Source organism: Lemur catta, chromosome 5 (assembly GCF_020740605.2).
Source record: "Lemur catta isolate mLemCat1 chromosome 5, mLemCat1.pri, whole genome shotgun sequence".
In the NCBI taxonomy this organism is placed as follows: domain Eukaryota; kingdom Metazoa; phylum Chordata; class Mammalia; order Primates; family Lemuridae; genus Lemur; species Lemur catta.
Window position 1 is genome coordinate 74,225,619 of NC_059132.1, and position 14,383 is coordinate 74,240,001.

The 14,383-nt window shown below is 39.8% G+C and overlaps 1 protein-coding gene and 3 non-coding genes across 4 annotated transcripts; 3 read left to right on the forward strand and 1 right to left on the reverse strand.

Moving 5' to 3' along the window:
• Window positions 1-4,101: 4,101 nt before the first annotated feature.
• Window positions 4,102-4,208, reverse strand: LOC123638967. Its single transcript, XR_006735537.1, has one exon. It is a non-coding gene; the product is annotated as a U6 spliceosomal RNA (small nuclear RNA).
• Window positions 4,209-8,487: 4,279 nt separating this feature from the next.
• RPS3A (ribosomal protein S3A) lies at window positions 8,488-13,052 on the forward strand. The gene is made up of 6 exons (XM_045552109.1): window positions 8,488-8,624; window positions 9,416-9,519; window positions 9,869-10,056; window positions 11,778-11,986; window positions 12,580-12,689; window positions 12,890-13,052. Exons 1-6 carry the CDS (start codon window positions 8,563-8,565, stop codon window positions 13,009-13,011), a joined length of 795 nt encoding a protein of 264 aa, XP_045408065.1. The 5' UTR covers window positions 8,488-8,562; the 3' UTR covers window positions 13,012-13,052.
• On the forward strand, window positions 10,716-10,788 carry LOC123639044. Its single transcript, XR_006735612.1, has one exon. It is a non-coding gene; the product is annotated as a small nucleolar RNA SNORD73 (small nucleolar RNA).
• On the forward strand, window positions 12,288-12,356 carry LOC123639045. Its single transcript, XR_006735613.1, has one exon. It is a non-coding gene; the product is annotated as a small nucleolar RNA SNORD73 (small nucleolar RNA).
• Window positions 13,053-14,383: the final 1,331 nt, after the last annotated feature.

The following is a 14,383-nucleotide window of genomic DNA, read 5'->3' on the forward strand; positions in this document are numbered from 1 at the left end:
TGTGAATATTCTGATTGAAAGTTTAAACAAGATGCACAATCTTTTTGGAAGCTTTGTAATTTGACTTCACCATACATGGACTTTATGGAAGTACATACAGTACATTGCTATTTTACTGTACCATTTGAAGATATCACTGAGTACAATCCACACGTAGATTCAGTAATATGTAAATATATAGGCCCACATTACTCAATCTCCTTACCATACAAGACCATAAAACCCCTGAGAGCTGGGTGTGGTGGCACATACCTATAGTCCCAGCTACTCAGGAGGCAGAGGCAGGAGGATCTCTTAAGACCAGGAGTTCGAGACCAGCCTAGGCAATATAGGGAGATATCTCTTTAAAAAAATAAAATAACATAATATAAAATGAAATAAATAAATATTTTACAATCCTTGGGGACAGAGCTTATTTTCCCTTCTGATTTCACAGCACCTAGCACTAATGGATGAATAAATACATAAATGAGTGAATGAATAAATTTTCTTTAAAATCATCCTTCCTTTACTCCTCATGTTGTCAAAAGCACCTTTCTCTATTTCTTTTTGTTAGTTTTTAGAAATAGGATCTCACTCTGTTGCCCAGGCTGGAGTATAGTGGCATGATCATAGCTCATTGTAACCTCAAACTCCTGGGCTCAAGTGATCATCCCCTTTCAGCCTCCCAAAGTGCTGGGATTATAGGCGTAAGCCACCACACCAGGCCACCTTTCTCTCTCTGACCCTTAAGGTCACTATTCTCTCCTCTTAGTCAAAAATATTTCTACTCCATGCCCAGAATAAATTCCCTCCAGAAACATGATCTTTTCTTCCTTGGTTTATCCAGGGGAAGATGAGTGACAGATCGAGGAGACTCTCACAGTCATTTGGACCCTAACTATGTAGAGATCTTCTGGACTGCTCACATAAATTTGTCACCATTTCCATGATCTTACTCATTTTTTATGACCCACACTTCTGATCAAAATCAGCACATTCGGCCAGGCGCGGTGGCTCACGCCTGTAATCCTAGCTCTGGGAGGCCGAGGCGGGTGGATCGCTCGAGGTCAGGAGTTCGAGACCAGCCTGAGCAAGAGTGAGACCCTGTCTCTACTAAAAATAGAAAGAAATTATCTGGCCAACTAAAAATATATATACAAAAAAAAATTAGCCGGGCATGGTGGCTCATGCCTGTAGTCCCAGCTACTCGGGAGGCTGAGGCAGTAGGATCGCTTAAGCCCAGGAGTCTGAGGTTGCTGTGAGCTAGGCTGATGCCACGGCACTCACTCTAGCCCGGGCAACAAAGTGAGACTCTGTCTCAAAAAAAAAAAAAAAAAAACAAAATCAGCACATTCAAGGTTCTTACTGGTTGTGCCCTCTTCTAAGCTTTTCATTTCTGCAGACTTTCATGCCTTCATTATAGTGCTCCGCATTTTAATAGATGCATGAACTTTGTGATTGACCAGTTAATAAAATAAAATTAACTCCCCACAATTCTTATTGATCTGTTGTAAATGTATTCTTAATCAACAGCTGTTAGAAATAAGTTCCCTTTTTCAGTAAAAGGGTAAGAGGAATGGGAAAAAAAGAGGAAAGGAATCAAGTATTTTTGAGCATCCACTTTGTGCCAGGTATTTTGCTATGCATTTAATTTTCACAAAAACCTTACAAGTAAGGGAGACAGAAACTAATTGTTTCTAAATATCTGTTCTTCCCTTCTTGGGAAGTAACAGAGTCTTTGCTGGGCACATAGCTGCACTGCTAAGGCCCGTATTTCCCAGCCTGTCTTGTAACTAGGGATGGCAAAGTGATGAGAGCAGCATGGATGTATGGAGCTTCTGGATGGTATTCTGTAAGGAAAGGAATGTGCCCTCCTCTGTGCTTTTCCCTCTCCCTGCTGGATTCAATATTGACGTTTCATCTTGGACCCCATAGGCTGAGGTGGCCAAGACCAATTCCTTCAACAAGAGCAACACTCAACATTTCACAAAGCTAAGGATAGAGAGGTGTTGACATGAATGTAAGTGGGCAGTAAAGAGAAAGCTAAATAATAAACCTGATATTTATTTGGGGGACCTAGAGAAAAGGAGAGTTAAAGTTACTGAGTGCCTAATACAGTCATGAGACATGTAATAACTTTCATCAACATGGAAAGGTGGTCCAATAACATTATAATACTATATTTTTATTGTACCTTTTCTATATTTAAATGTTTAGGTACACAAATACTTACCATTGTTTTACAATTGCCTACAGTATTCAGTATAGTAACATGGTATACAGGTTTTCAGCCTAGGAGCAACAGGCTACACCATGGAGCCTAGGTGTGTAGTAGGCTATACTATGTAGGTTTGTGTGAGTACACTCTATAATGTTTGCACAATTAAGTGGCACATGACTGTATATGCAAAGCCCTTCTCTAGGCTACTAATGTATATCGTATCATCTAAATCTTATCATAACCACAGGAGGTAGGTATTATTCGCACTTACTGGTCAGAAAACAAAGACAACACGAAGTCACACTGCAGGTGAGAGAACAGTGATTTGAAACCAGGTCTGACTTCAAAATTTCTGGTCCTTCCACTACACCTTGCTGCCTTTAAACATTTTAAGGTCCTTTCTCAAACTTTATTTTCTCATTTTCAAATACATCATTTCCTTTATATAACTCTGAAGATTATTTTGGGACTTTAAGAAAGTTGCCAGGCTTTAATGTGTTTGGCGTTCCCAATAAGATATTCTACAGTACTTAGAATCCAGTTGATCCTTTGGGTCAGTTTACAGTAAGTAGTCTAACAAAAAGTGCAATGAGATAAAGAATTTCAGCCAGAATGCAAACTGGCATAGCATTAATATTTCCTTGATAGAGGAAGTCTTACTAGAGAAAAAAAGTCAGCTGAACTAAGTAGTGTAGTTAGTGGCATAATCGATTTTATTCTGTCAAAAGCTCCTTATCACATTGCTAACTGATAATAGTCTGCTGACCTGCAACTGTTCTGCTCACTGTGCTTCAGGAAGCTCTGGCATAGAGTCCACTTCAATAATCCCATTTAGAACCCATTTATAATGAAAGCTCACATTATTATACACTATTTCCACTTTGTAAATAGAAAAACTAGGAGAAAAGCTAAAGTCCCAAAGAAAACAGGTAATCTGCTACAAAGTAAAAATACTAATCAGAACTCATCCATTGATGGATTGAGTCATTGTTCATTCATTCAAGACTTGTATACAAAAATATTTAGAACACAGTCTCTGCCTTCCTCCCCGAGGAGAGTGGGTTGAGTAAGGACCATCAAAAAACATTATACAATGTAATGTGACCCTGATTCTTCTTTTTCTCCTTTTTTTTTTTTTTTTTTTTTTTTTTTGAGGCTGTGCCTCACTACGTTGCCCAGGCTGGTCTGGAATGCCTGGGCTCAAGTGATGATCCTTTCGTCTCAGCCTCCTGAGTAGCTAGCTGGGACTATAGGTGTGCACCACCGTGCCTGACTCCAATGTGATTATTCTTGACTTCTCTTTTTCTACCCACAACCAACACATCAGCAAATTCTGTTGGTTCCTATCTTCAAAATATGACCAGAGTTTTTACTGCATCCCTCTACCCAGGGCAACTACATCTCACAACTCCAGAGGACACCATTCGAATCAGTTTCAGTGACTCCTGTGCAGTTTCCACTGCTCTCTTTCCTCTGCAGTTCCTCTTCTACCTCCCTAGACCAATCTACCATCCTCTCTTCTAACTTCTTGAGTCTATTCTTGCCCTGCTACATAGTATTCTTTACCCAACAGCAAGACTATCATTTCACTTTTCCAAACCCTCCAGTGGCTTCCTCTTCCACACAGAAAAACACCCAAAGCCCTTACTGTAGCCTATAAGATGCCACACTATCTGAAGTAGGCAACAGGTCATTTTCTAAAAACAACAGGGGATAGGGGACTGGAGGGTTGGAACAGTCAGACATTCGGAGGCATGGGAAAGGGAGCTGACAAGTAAAAGGACGGACATATATTCACAGAATATATTCACAGAGATTGTGCAACCATCACCACTACAGAAATTAATTTTGTAATGGTGATTTATTACATTTATTTAAAATTACATTTTTTTAAAAATAAAAATATGGAACGCTTCATGAATTTGCATGTCATCCTTGCGCAGGGACCATGCTAATCTTCTCTGTATCATTCCAATTTTAGTATATGTGCTGCCGAAGTGAGCACCATGTTTTTTTTTTTGAGACGGGGTCTTGCTCTGTCACCTGGGCTAGAGTGCAGTGGCTACATCATAGCTCACAGCAACTTCGAACTCCTGGGCTCAAGCGATCCTCCTGCCTCAGCCTCCTGAATAGCTGGGACTATAGGCGGGTACCACCATGCCCAGCTAATTTTCTATTTTTTGTAGAGACAGTCTCGCTCTTCCTCAGGCTGGTCTTCAACTCCTAGCCACAAGCAATCTTCCCACCTCGGCTTCCCAAAGTTCTAGGATTATAGGCATGAGCCACTATGCCTGGCCTAAACTTACATCTTAAAATTAATTTACATTTATTTTTAAAATTATACATTTAATACTTAATATCATAGGACACTTGACAATAATAGCAGAAAAAAATAATACCATCATACAATTTTATGTTGATGTCTTCTGAGTCTGGAATGAATGGGCTCACCAAATAACTTGGGAGAGTTTAAACAGGTAAAGTTTCTTATATTTGATGTCTTTTTTTCTCCACTGCATTTGCTTTTTACATAGTTATAAGATGTACATAAATTTCCATATCTTGAGGTGACCACTTTATCATAAACATTTTCCATACATCTAAATTATGTCTATACCCGTAACTTACACTGGCTGCACAATAGTCTATCAAGAGGATATATCATAATTTACTTAACTATTTCTATATTTTAAATTTATTTTGGTTATTTCTAATCTCATTTGATGATTAGGACTCTGAATATTATCTTCATACATACAGGTTTTTTCCAATTTTGGATTATTTCCTTATGATATACTTCTAAATGACATCAGAAGACTTTGATGGATTTCAAATACTATTGGAAAATTACTTTTCAAATGGCTGACCATTGTAAAATTCCAACAGCTATGAATGAGTGCACTCACTAGTTTCACCAGAATGTAGTTAAGATTCAGTAATAGTATCATTTAAGCATTTTAGGAAAAGTCTTCAATAAAAAGACACCTAAAATTTGCATTTTGCTTTATTAGTATGAACAGAATGCAGAATTCTAAAACCTAAGATAACAAGACTTCCTTAAATTTCTGCATCTATGGGAGAAATTTCTAACCATCAACCAAATAAAATACCTGCTACACCTCAAGTTCCCAAACCAAAACTGTATTTAAAATGCTATGTTTGTAGTAAGAAACTACCTGTTCAGCCGGGCACAGTGCTTCTAATCCTCTCAATTTGAGAGGCCAAGATGGGAGTATCACTTGAGGCCAGGAGATGGAGATCAGCCTGAGCAAGAACGAGACCCTGCCTCTACAAAAAATAGAAAAATTAGCTGGTCATGGTGGCACACACCGGTAGTCCCAACTACTTAGAAGGCTGAGGCAGGAGGATCGCTTGAACCCAGGAAACTGAGGTTGCTGTGAGCTAGGCTGATGCCATGGCACTCTAGCCTGGGCAAGAGAGCAAGGCACTGTCTCAAAAAAAAAAAAAAAAAAAAAAGGACCAAATGGAACCTCTAGAAATAAAAAAAATAATCAGTTTAAAAATCATCAGATGTATTTAATAGTCAGAGATGAAAAAAATTAATGAAACAATATTGACACCTTACTAGAGCTGATGTATTGTGACATTTTTCTGTTCCATTTTATTCTTTTTTTTTTTTAAAGCCAGTCAAATTTAGCAGTGGGGGATTGTATACCAACTTTAGTGACACTGATGTTAATAAATTCTGATAACCCTCTACCATCGGATCAGCCTGTTCCACTTTATTATATCTGAAATTTTAAAATGATGTTTGAGACCCGACAAACTGATTTTACATTTCCATCTTTTATTCAATATAATTAAATTAAAACTGATGATTGCAACATTAAATATAAGTGTCAGGAAAATATAAATTTTTTTTTTAAAAAAGGCTTTTACTACAAAACAAAGTTAAGGATTGAAATACAGACCTCTTACAGATCCCTCAGGTGCTGATGTTGCTAGAATAAATTCGATGCAGCTGACTTCATTAATGCCTCCCCTGTGGCTTTCACTTTTGGGCAGAAAGAGGAATCAGATCAGGAAGAAGGTAAGTTCAGTTTTTATTCTGAAGTAGGCAGCTAGGTGTCTATAACATTTTCCACTGGGAAAGTTTTAAACTAATGAACTGGCACCTATGAAGTAGATTTACTCAACGTTACTACTGGTATAGAATTAATAGAGAATTTATTAGACTCAATATTATATTTGGAAGGACTAATTGATATCCACTGGTTATTAGTTTTCACCAGTCTGCAATGAGATGAGAAAAATAATTTAAAATTTAAAAAGTCCAGTCTTGGTTCAAAATTCTTTTGAAAATCTGGACAGACCCACAAAGTCCAAAATATGACTGATGTCTCACCTCTTATTTGTTCACTCAACAAATAATTTGAGAGGCTACAAAGTGCTAAGAGCTAAGAGATGGGCATAAACAAGAAAAAGACTGCACTGTGTGTGCTCTAGCTCACAGTGAGAAAGGAACATGTTTACTCATAGCTACCAAGAAGTTAAGTAGTGCTAGGTCTTCTGGGACCAAGTCTGAGGGAAAGCCTGTTTGTCTAAGGAATTAGTGTCTTACTGAAAGAAGAAATGAAGCTGAGCTGTCTTGGAAATGCACAGGTATTTGCCTGCTTATGAGGGGGAAAAGGAGGCAAAAGAAGCCTGTGTAGTCCAGGGAATTTTAGTAGTTCTAGGTGGCTGGTATAAGGATGGATACTCAGTAGAGGTCAAGATGTGGTGAGGCTGAAAAGGAGTAAGTGGTTGGGGCCAGATAAGAGAGGTTTTGTACCCTTAACTAAGAACTTTGACCTTTTTTTTTTTTAATTGTAGCGAGAAACATATAACCTAAAATGTACAATCTTAACCATTTTTTTTTGGAGACAGGGTCTCACTCTGTTGCCTAGGCTGGAGTGTAGTGGCATGATCATAGCTAACTGTAACCTTAAACTCTGCTGAGTAGCTGGGACTACAGGCATACGCCACTACACCCAGTTAATTTTTCTATTTTTTGTAGAGACCGGATCTTACTCTTGCTCTGGCTGGTCTTGAACTCCTGACCTCAAGCAATCCTCCCGCCTCAGCCTCCCAAAGTGCTAGGATTAGAGGCATTAGCCACCACGCCCAGCTCAATCTTAACCTTTCTTTTTAAAAGAAACTGGGTCTTGCTACGTGGCCCAGCCTGGACTCAACTCCTGGGCTCAACTCCTCCTACCTTGGTCTCCTGAGTAGCCACCAGCCAGGCCATCTTAACCATTTCTTAAGTGTATAGTTCAGCAGTGTCAAGTATATTCATGCTGTCATGAAACAAGGACTTTGACTTTATCCTCCAGGCAACTGAGGTTTATAGAATTATTGAAAGATTTCAGGACCCTACTACAGATTTAGGAAGATTGTCTTAGAGCGTAGGGTTGGTAGGAGGTAGGAGATGGAGGACTGGGAGGGATCCTAAGATTTAAAAGCTTGCTGGGGGCTTAATGGTTTCTGGCTTGGTCACAGGGATTTTTTGCCTGAGAGGAAGTTAGAGAAGGGAACTCAACACACTACTGGCTGAGTACTAAGCCCGTATGGCCAGATGCTTTCCATCCACACACTTGCGCAGGACACTTGAGCTAGTGGGTCACATCTTGCCAGGATGTGCTTGGTTATACCCTTACAGTTAAAAAAAATATTTTGGAGGAATCAGGTGCAAAAATTGAAAAATTTAGAGATTTCACTCCACTTAAAAAAAACTTTTATTAATGTGTAACATATAAAAAAGTACACAAATAAGCACACAGCTTGATGAGTGTTCACAAAGCAACCATACCTGAGATTAATAACCAGCACCCATATCAACAAGCAGAATATTACTAGCATCCCTGGAGTTATACTTATTTAATCCTGCTAACAACCGTATTACTATGCTCATTTTACTTATGAGGAAACTGAAGGGTAGAAAGGTCACACGGCAAAGTATTGTTGAAACAAGCATTTGAACCCGGGTCGGTTGTCGAATTGCAAAGCTCATGCTCGCGAGAATAGGTTTGAGGCTTAGACAAAGAGTTCAGCTTTGAACGACGCTGAGTGAGAGTTCTGCAGAAACTTACTTCAGGTCACAGCCGCAGAAGCCACAGGTGACCAGACGCCTGCACCTGCGCTCAGCCTCCCAGTGAGCCCGCGGCATGCTGCGCGGCCTCCCCACACACGAGAGCGCTGTCGCATCTACAGACTGAGGAGTGGCACTCTCCGTTGTCGCGATACTCTTGAGGCCGGAAGAGCAAAAGAGTAAAGGTCACGTAGACGGCGCGTCCCACCCCCGTACTTGTAAGTTCTCGCGCGAGCTGCACTTCCGCCCTTTTGGCTCTCTGAGCAGCACCATGGCGGTTGGCAAGAACAAGCGCCTTACGAAAGGCGGCAAAAAGGGAGCCAAGAAGAAAGTGTAAGTAGCGACTGTCGTGTACTCCTGCTTCCCGGGGTTCTGCCGGGATCTGCGGGCCGGTTCTAGATCACGGCATGGGCCGGATGGCGAGGATGCCGGTCGGATTGTGCTGGCCGTGGCGGGTGGGTGCTTCCAGTAACGCGGCCTGGCTGGTCTGGGTGCTGCGTCGCGGCGGGTCGTCTGCCTCTCCCTTTGCCTTCTGGTGCGTGGCGCGTGGCGCGTGGCGCGTGGCGCGTTTCAGCCAGGTTGCCGCTGCGACTCGGGGCTGGAGCGTTCCATATTTGTGGTCTCACGGGCTGCCTGAATTCCGCGGGCTTTTGATGCAGCTTCAGGAGCAGGAGTTCAGGAGAGCACTGTCCTTGCTTAATCAGGACCCCGCAGTCTGCCGCTGCTTGGGCCGGGTGGAACCTGGGAACTCCTGCTAGGCTTGCCTGAGGTCCTGAAGGGTCTTAGCTACCAGTACGTACTTTGACGTACCGGCAAAGTTCCTGAGATTGCCTGTTACTTGGAGGAAAAGGACCGTTTAGGTTGGGACATGAGCAAAACTTACTTTCAAAGTCTGTGGTCTGGACAGTTGAAACATACAGTGGGAAGAGCTAAATTTACGTATGTGCCCCTAACATCACTGGGAGAGAAAGTTTACTCCAGTCTCAGGTGGCTGATAAGCCTTTTAAAATCTTGATGGGAAGTGATAGTGACAGCAGCATTAGAATGAGGAAAGTAAAAAAAAAAATACGTACCACAGAATTGTGTGATCTGCAATGAAACGTAATCATTTTTTTAAAATTTAGGGTTGATCCATTTTCTAAGAAAGATTGGTATGATGTGAAGGCACCTGCTATGTTCAATATAAGAAATATTGGGAAAACACTAGTCACCAGGACTCAAGGAACAAGTGAGTATCTTACCCTTGGTTTATATTTTCCTTAAATTCGGGGATATATATTGTAGCCGGCATCTGGGTCTGCTATTGGTCCTGTGATGGGAGACTTTAAAGGAAATGTCAGCTTTTGCATCTGTGCTGCTTGTTTTTGGTACAACACTGCAGAAGCAAGGTGGTGCTTTTAGAATTACTAAGAAAACCTGTATAGGTAGTTTTGAGCTCCTAATGAGCATTGTTGATAAACCATTGGCATCTGGATGTTTGTTAATGTCTAACCTCAACTTATGTGCATGACTTTGTAGGCTTGCCTTTGCTTATGTGGTTCCTGTTGTTAGTAACACTTTTAATTCTTGTTTTGTAGAAATTGCCTCCGATGGCCTCAAGGGTCGTGTGTTTGAAGTGAGCCTCGCTGATCTGCAAAATGATGAAGTTGCATTTAGAAAATTCAAGCTGATTACTGAAGATGTTCAGGGCAAAAACTGCCTGACTAATTTTCATGGCATGGACCTTACCCGTGACAAAATGTGTTCCATGGTTAAAAAATGGCAGGTGAGACCAGTAGTTCCCTTAGAACGTGTAGTACTGTGCAGTGTGTGACCAAAGATGTCATGGTGTGATGACAGAAAGAAGCATATTATAAAATTGTGGTTGAGTTCACTTTAAATCCTTGATTGTTTTCTTGTTATTACTGAGTGCTTACTCTGGGGTTGGCAAGGTATGATCTTCCTATTTTACTTATCTCTTTAAATCCAAGGTTTAATATTGGGTTATCTTCAAGTCAGGATTTTTTGCTTCATGGATTAGTGGTGTTTTGAGGAACATCTGGGTGCAGGTGAGCAGTTTTGCCTGTCTTCCAAATATCTTTGGACCTCAAAATTGAGTTTATTTCACTATAAACTCTAGTGAAAGTCTTTTGATTACCTTTGGCAGTAGAGCATAGTAGTGGCAGAGCCTTTGGTGTGATATTGAAATCTTGGCTCCATTTTGCAGTTGTGTTCTCTTTGGAGGGTAACTTAAGCTTGCTAAGCCTTGGTTTCTTTATCTGTAAAATGGAGGTAAGAATATCATTACATTCAATTGTGAGGATAAAATTAAAAATCCATGTAAACATGCTTAGTACAGTGCTTGACATTAAAAGGCTTTAGTAAACAGTATCATTTCAGATGTGTCTGGCTAGCCACCCAGTTTTGAAATATTTTGTATGTGGGAATGAATGATGACAAAATGTTTCGGTCCCAAATGATAAATACTGATTATACCGTTACATTTATTTCTGACATTCCCCTAAGTGGTGTGTTTTGTTTTTTGAGACAAAGTCTTGCTCCGTAGCATCAGGCTAGCATGCAGTGGGGTCACCATAGCTCACTGCAACCTCAAACTCCCAGGCTGAAGTGATCCTCTTGCCTCACCTTCCCAAGTAGCGGGGACTACAGGCATGCACCACTATGCCCAGCTAATTTTGTTTATTTTTTTTGTAGAGACAGGGTCTTCCTGTGTTGCTCAGGCTGATATTGAACTCCTGGCCTCAAGCAATCCTCCCACCTCAGCCTCCCAAAGTCCCTTGGCTGTAATTTTATTGATAGGTTCATTTTTTTAAACTAAGATTTAAAATTTACAAAATGCAAATGAGGCAAATCACTTTTCTTTTCATCATTACCTAAGATGATTTTTGTTTTTTTAATTTAGGCGATAATATGACCGCTAATTATGGATTTTTAATTGCATTTTAGTTGTGAAATTGAATGTTTAATTCTCAGCATGGCTTTAGTTTGGAACAAAAAGGACATTTTTTGAAAAGGTGCATTTAGTATTAATTTAGCAATACTTCACCTATTCAAAACACGTTTTTTTTAAAGATGAAATTATAAGTGTAGATCCCCTTATAAGAGTACCATGGACCCTCTCTTTAAAACCTATTTTCCTCTTATCTTACGTAGTGTGATAGTGATGGGGAGTGGTCTGTTAAAGGTATACATATATATATGCAAAGGGTGTGTGTTGAGGTAGTGATAGTGATGATAGGTTAGAGAGGACGGAAGACAGTTGAGATGACTTGGTATTTAATTGGATATGAAGGATAGGGAGGATTTGAGGGTAACTACTGGTAAGTTCATTTTCAAGGAAGTTAATTCTGCAAACTAGATATATTACTTATTAGACTATATTGCATAATGAATATTTGACATTCCACCTTTTTAAAATTGGAACTTGAGAAATAAGATTGATAACATTAAAATCTGTTATATCTGATGGTATCTTTTTTCCCCTAGACTATGATTGAAGCTCATGTTGATGTCAAGACTACCGATGGTTATTTGCTTCGTCTGTTCTGTGTTGGTTTTACTAAAAAACGCAACAATCAGATACGGAAGACCTCTTATGCTCAGCACCAACAGGTCCGCCAAATCCGGAAGAAGATGATGGAAATCATGACCAGAGAGGTGCAGACAAATGACTTGAAAGAAGTAGTCAATAAATTGTGAGTGTTTCTTTCCTTCCTCACAAAATACAACCCTGAATATCTGATTATCCCTCGGCAGAGGGAAAGCACATACTGCAAGGTGGAGTCTGACCTCTGTTTAAATCCTGTCTGGATCTTTCTAGCTGTATCGCTTTAGATGAGTGTAAGTACTGAGTAAATATGGCATGGTTTTGTTTTATCTCTTTCTGGATGATGCTGTCTCACAGCAGATACTGAGACTTGAAGAACAGGAAATGTCTTTGCCTTAATTAGAGAGTAACACTGAATATACAAAATCTTCCACAATTAGATGCATGGGCATAAGTGATGAAAAAATGTTTCGGTCCCAGATGATGTCCAGTGATAACTGTTACATTTTTCTGATATTCCCATGCAGTGTACTGTAAGCTAAGAGGGGGTGTAATGGAAAAAGCATAAGGCTAGACAATCTTACATGAGGACTTGTGTGGGTTAAGAGGTAAGTGTTGTATGTGTAGGTTTATTCTAAGGCTTCTCTCTGTTTAAAGAATTTGGCTTATCTAACCCTTAAGACTGAGAACGAGGACTTTTAAAAAAAATTATTAAACTAATCTATTACTGATGGTTTTTAGGATTCCGGACAGCATTGGAAAAGACATAGAAAAGGCTTGTCAATCTATTTATCCTCTCCACGATGTCTTTGTTAGAAAAGTAAAAATGCTCAAGAAGCCCAAGTTTGAATGTAAGTGAGAAATTGCAGGATTCCTGAAAGAAAAAGTTGTGGGGATAAGTAACATTGTGGTGGAGGGTTCTTTTGTTTTTTCTTTTGGGAGGTGGGGTTTGATAGCCTTTTTTCCTTCCTGTCATGCCTGCATAGTATTGAAGGCCATTGTTTCAAGATACAATATGCTATCACTAACAAAAGTTTTCTTGTCCTTTTAGTGGGGAAACTCATGGAGCTTCATGGTGAAGGTAGTAGCTCTGGAAAAGCTACTGGTGACGAGACAGGCGCTAAAGTTGAACGAGCTGATGGATATGAACCACCAGTCCAAGAATCTGTTTAAAATTCAGACTTTCAATGACAAATAAAGAGTCCTATTTGTGATGGTTTGTTTCTGAACATTCTTTTTAAATAGTCTGACAGCATCGGGGATCAGATATTCTGATTTGATAGCTGGTAAACTTTTCTGACCTGTTGTGTGGATTTTATTAAGTAGTTGAAAAGGGGGTACTGTACCATTTTAAGCTGTGGTGATCTGAAAGTGTTATATAGATGGTTAATGAAAGGAAACAATTACATGCCTTACATTTTTTGATGTTTCTCAAATTATTTGGAAGCCTTGTTAAAACAGATTGTTGGGCCCTGACCTCAGAGTTTCTAATTCAGTGGTTCTGGGTGAGGCCTGAAGGTTTGCATTTGTAGCAAGTTTACAAGTGATGCTGACTGTCCAGAGATGCTTTGAGAACCAGTATGTTAAACTGAGTAATAGAAAGGGTAGAGCCCATTGGCTTTTAGGTTTGTTTTTTTAAATCCAAATACTATCTTATGCCTCTGGCTATGTGTAGTACAGTGAACAAATAAATTGAATATAACCGTCGTGCTGTGCCCCTGCACTGTGAAGCTGAATTTGGCAAGAGAAACTGGTTACTGGTCTATTACCAGGTGGGTGTTTAGTGCTGCCCACCACCAGTCACTCACCTGTTGTGTTACCTCTTTTCTCCTCAAACATCCCAATTTCTCATTTCTTGCTTAGCTGATGATGACCTTGCTTCCTATAAGCACTAACAAAATTGATAGATATATAAATATATCACTAAATTAGATGAGAAAAGGACCTCACATTTCCATTACTAACAGCCTGCCATCTGTTCATGTGTTTGTATTTATTTTCTGGCTTCAGTCAGGTCCCTGGATGAATTGTGCTAAGACAATCTTTCCATTGAGCATTAGATCCCAAATCTTGTAATTTGCACCTTTATCAGTTCCTCCTCCCTGTCCCTTGCATCAGCATACAAACTGAAATACTCCGATACCTTTCCAGAGCACTCTACTCAGCCACCTTATAGCCAAGGTCAAAGGGTTTTTTTTTTTTTACACGTTTTTGTATGATTTTACTTACCTGAAGTTTAAAAAATTATTTTGTATTTTTGCATTTTACTTTTATTGAATCTGCTGCAGTTAGCCTCTTCCCCCACACCACTCCAAGAAAGCTGTCATTGCCAAAATTACCAGTGATTTTGTTGCTGATCCATTCTCAGTCTTCATTTTATTTGACCTCTTACTAGTGACACTTGACAGTTGATTTCTTCCTTTAACTGTTTTCAAAGACCTCAGCTCAAGGTTTTCCTCCTGCCTCACTGGCTCCTTTACTGTATAATAGGTCATCTCTTAGACCCTTGAATCAGTTTTGGAAGGCCCTAGGGCTTGATCCTTGG